General features: G+C 40.0%; 1 protein-coding gene across 1 annotated transcript in view; it reads right to left on the reverse strand.

The window, feature by feature from the left end:
- DHRS9 (dehydrogenase/reductase (SDR family) member 9) overlaps positions 1-365 on the reverse strand; it is a 4,121-nt gene extending 3,756 nt beyond the window's left edge. The window contains exon 1 of the mRNA XM_010143224.1: positions 47-365. Coding sequence (XP_010141526.1) covers positions 47-365 — 319 coding nt within the window. The remainder of the gene's footprint in view (positions 1-46) is intronic.
- Positions 366-1,194: the final 829 nt, after the last annotated feature.

Consider the following 1,194-nt stretch of genomic DNA (forward strand, 5'->3'; position numbering starts at 1 on the left):
TTTTTAGGAAAATTCTTTTTTATAAGGTGGATCTCCTGGCACTCACCTTCAGACTGAACTTCAGCTTTGACCCATGCAGCCACTTTCTTAACACTATCTGCATCTCTCACATCTAGCAGCAGTGTCTGAAGCCGCTTCGAGGTCACAGCTTTTAACTCTTTGGCTCCTGTTTCAGTCAGACAGCTGGCAAAAACACGGAATCCCTTTTTATCAAAAGTCTTTGCTGCCATATTTCCAAACCCTGTGTCACATCCAGTGATGAATATGTATCTTCCAGTGAGGTTTGAAACCTTCATCCTGTCTTTTGCTCTCCAATGCCACCACAGATAGATGATGCCAAGAAAGAGTAATATGTAGGAAAGCATTTTTTACTGAAGTCTTCTGGATATGTTCTTCTGAAAAAAAAAAAAAAGAATAGAAGGAGTGGCTAGTTTTTAAGGGATTGTCAGCTGGTTAGTTTTTTTTCCTTTTTCCTTGAGTTGGTAAACTGCAACTCTTTGGAGAAGCAGGCGCAATTCAGAACAGTGACTTCCTTGTGCTAAACCAAACAAAATCCTTCCCTGAGCAGAAATGAGAATTGGAGATACAGTGTAATCAAGTTACAAAGAATAATGCACATTAGGTTACTGCTGCCAGGTCAGTAAGCTCCCATTGAACATATCTGGGAGAAACACTGACTAGAAAAGAGCAGCAAAAATATCCATTTGCATGGAAACCAACAGAAATGTCTGAAGTTAAGTGTCAGTCCACAGAAAATTGAAGAGTAAGACTGGGGCCAGCTGGCAACAAAAGATCTGAGAAAGATCAGCAGCACCCAGAATCTTTTAAGTATCTTATGGATACTTAAGCAATGCTAGCCAGGAAAAATTATTTACTTTATTTTACTAAAATCTTTGGTTGTCAGTGCCTGACTCTCAAGAGAGAGACTAGCAAGTACTGCCACCTTGTCTCTCAAGAAATAAATTCCTGTAAGTGAGCATAGGAGGGAGGGTGCAGGTTGGAGCCCTTCACCTGCTGGAGTGAAGCTCTGGCAGTGTGAAAATATCAATACTGAGAAATATGTTTGGTAAAGAACCTGCATATCTGGAATCATACTCCAATTGACTTAATAGTGAACTTATGCGTAACTCTTGATGATGGATGAAATTCTGCTTAGAGAAAACAATTCATGAGAGGTCGTAGCACAGAAAACTG

The sequence above is a fragment of the Buceros rhinoceros genome, unplaced genomic scaffold (assembly GCF_000710305.1).
Source record: "Buceros rhinoceros silvestris isolate BGI_N320 unplaced genomic scaffold, ASM71030v1 scaffold9119, whole genome shotgun sequence".
NCBI classification, from domain to species: domain Eukaryota; kingdom Metazoa; phylum Chordata; class Aves; order Bucerotiformes; family Bucerotidae; genus Buceros; species Buceros rhinoceros.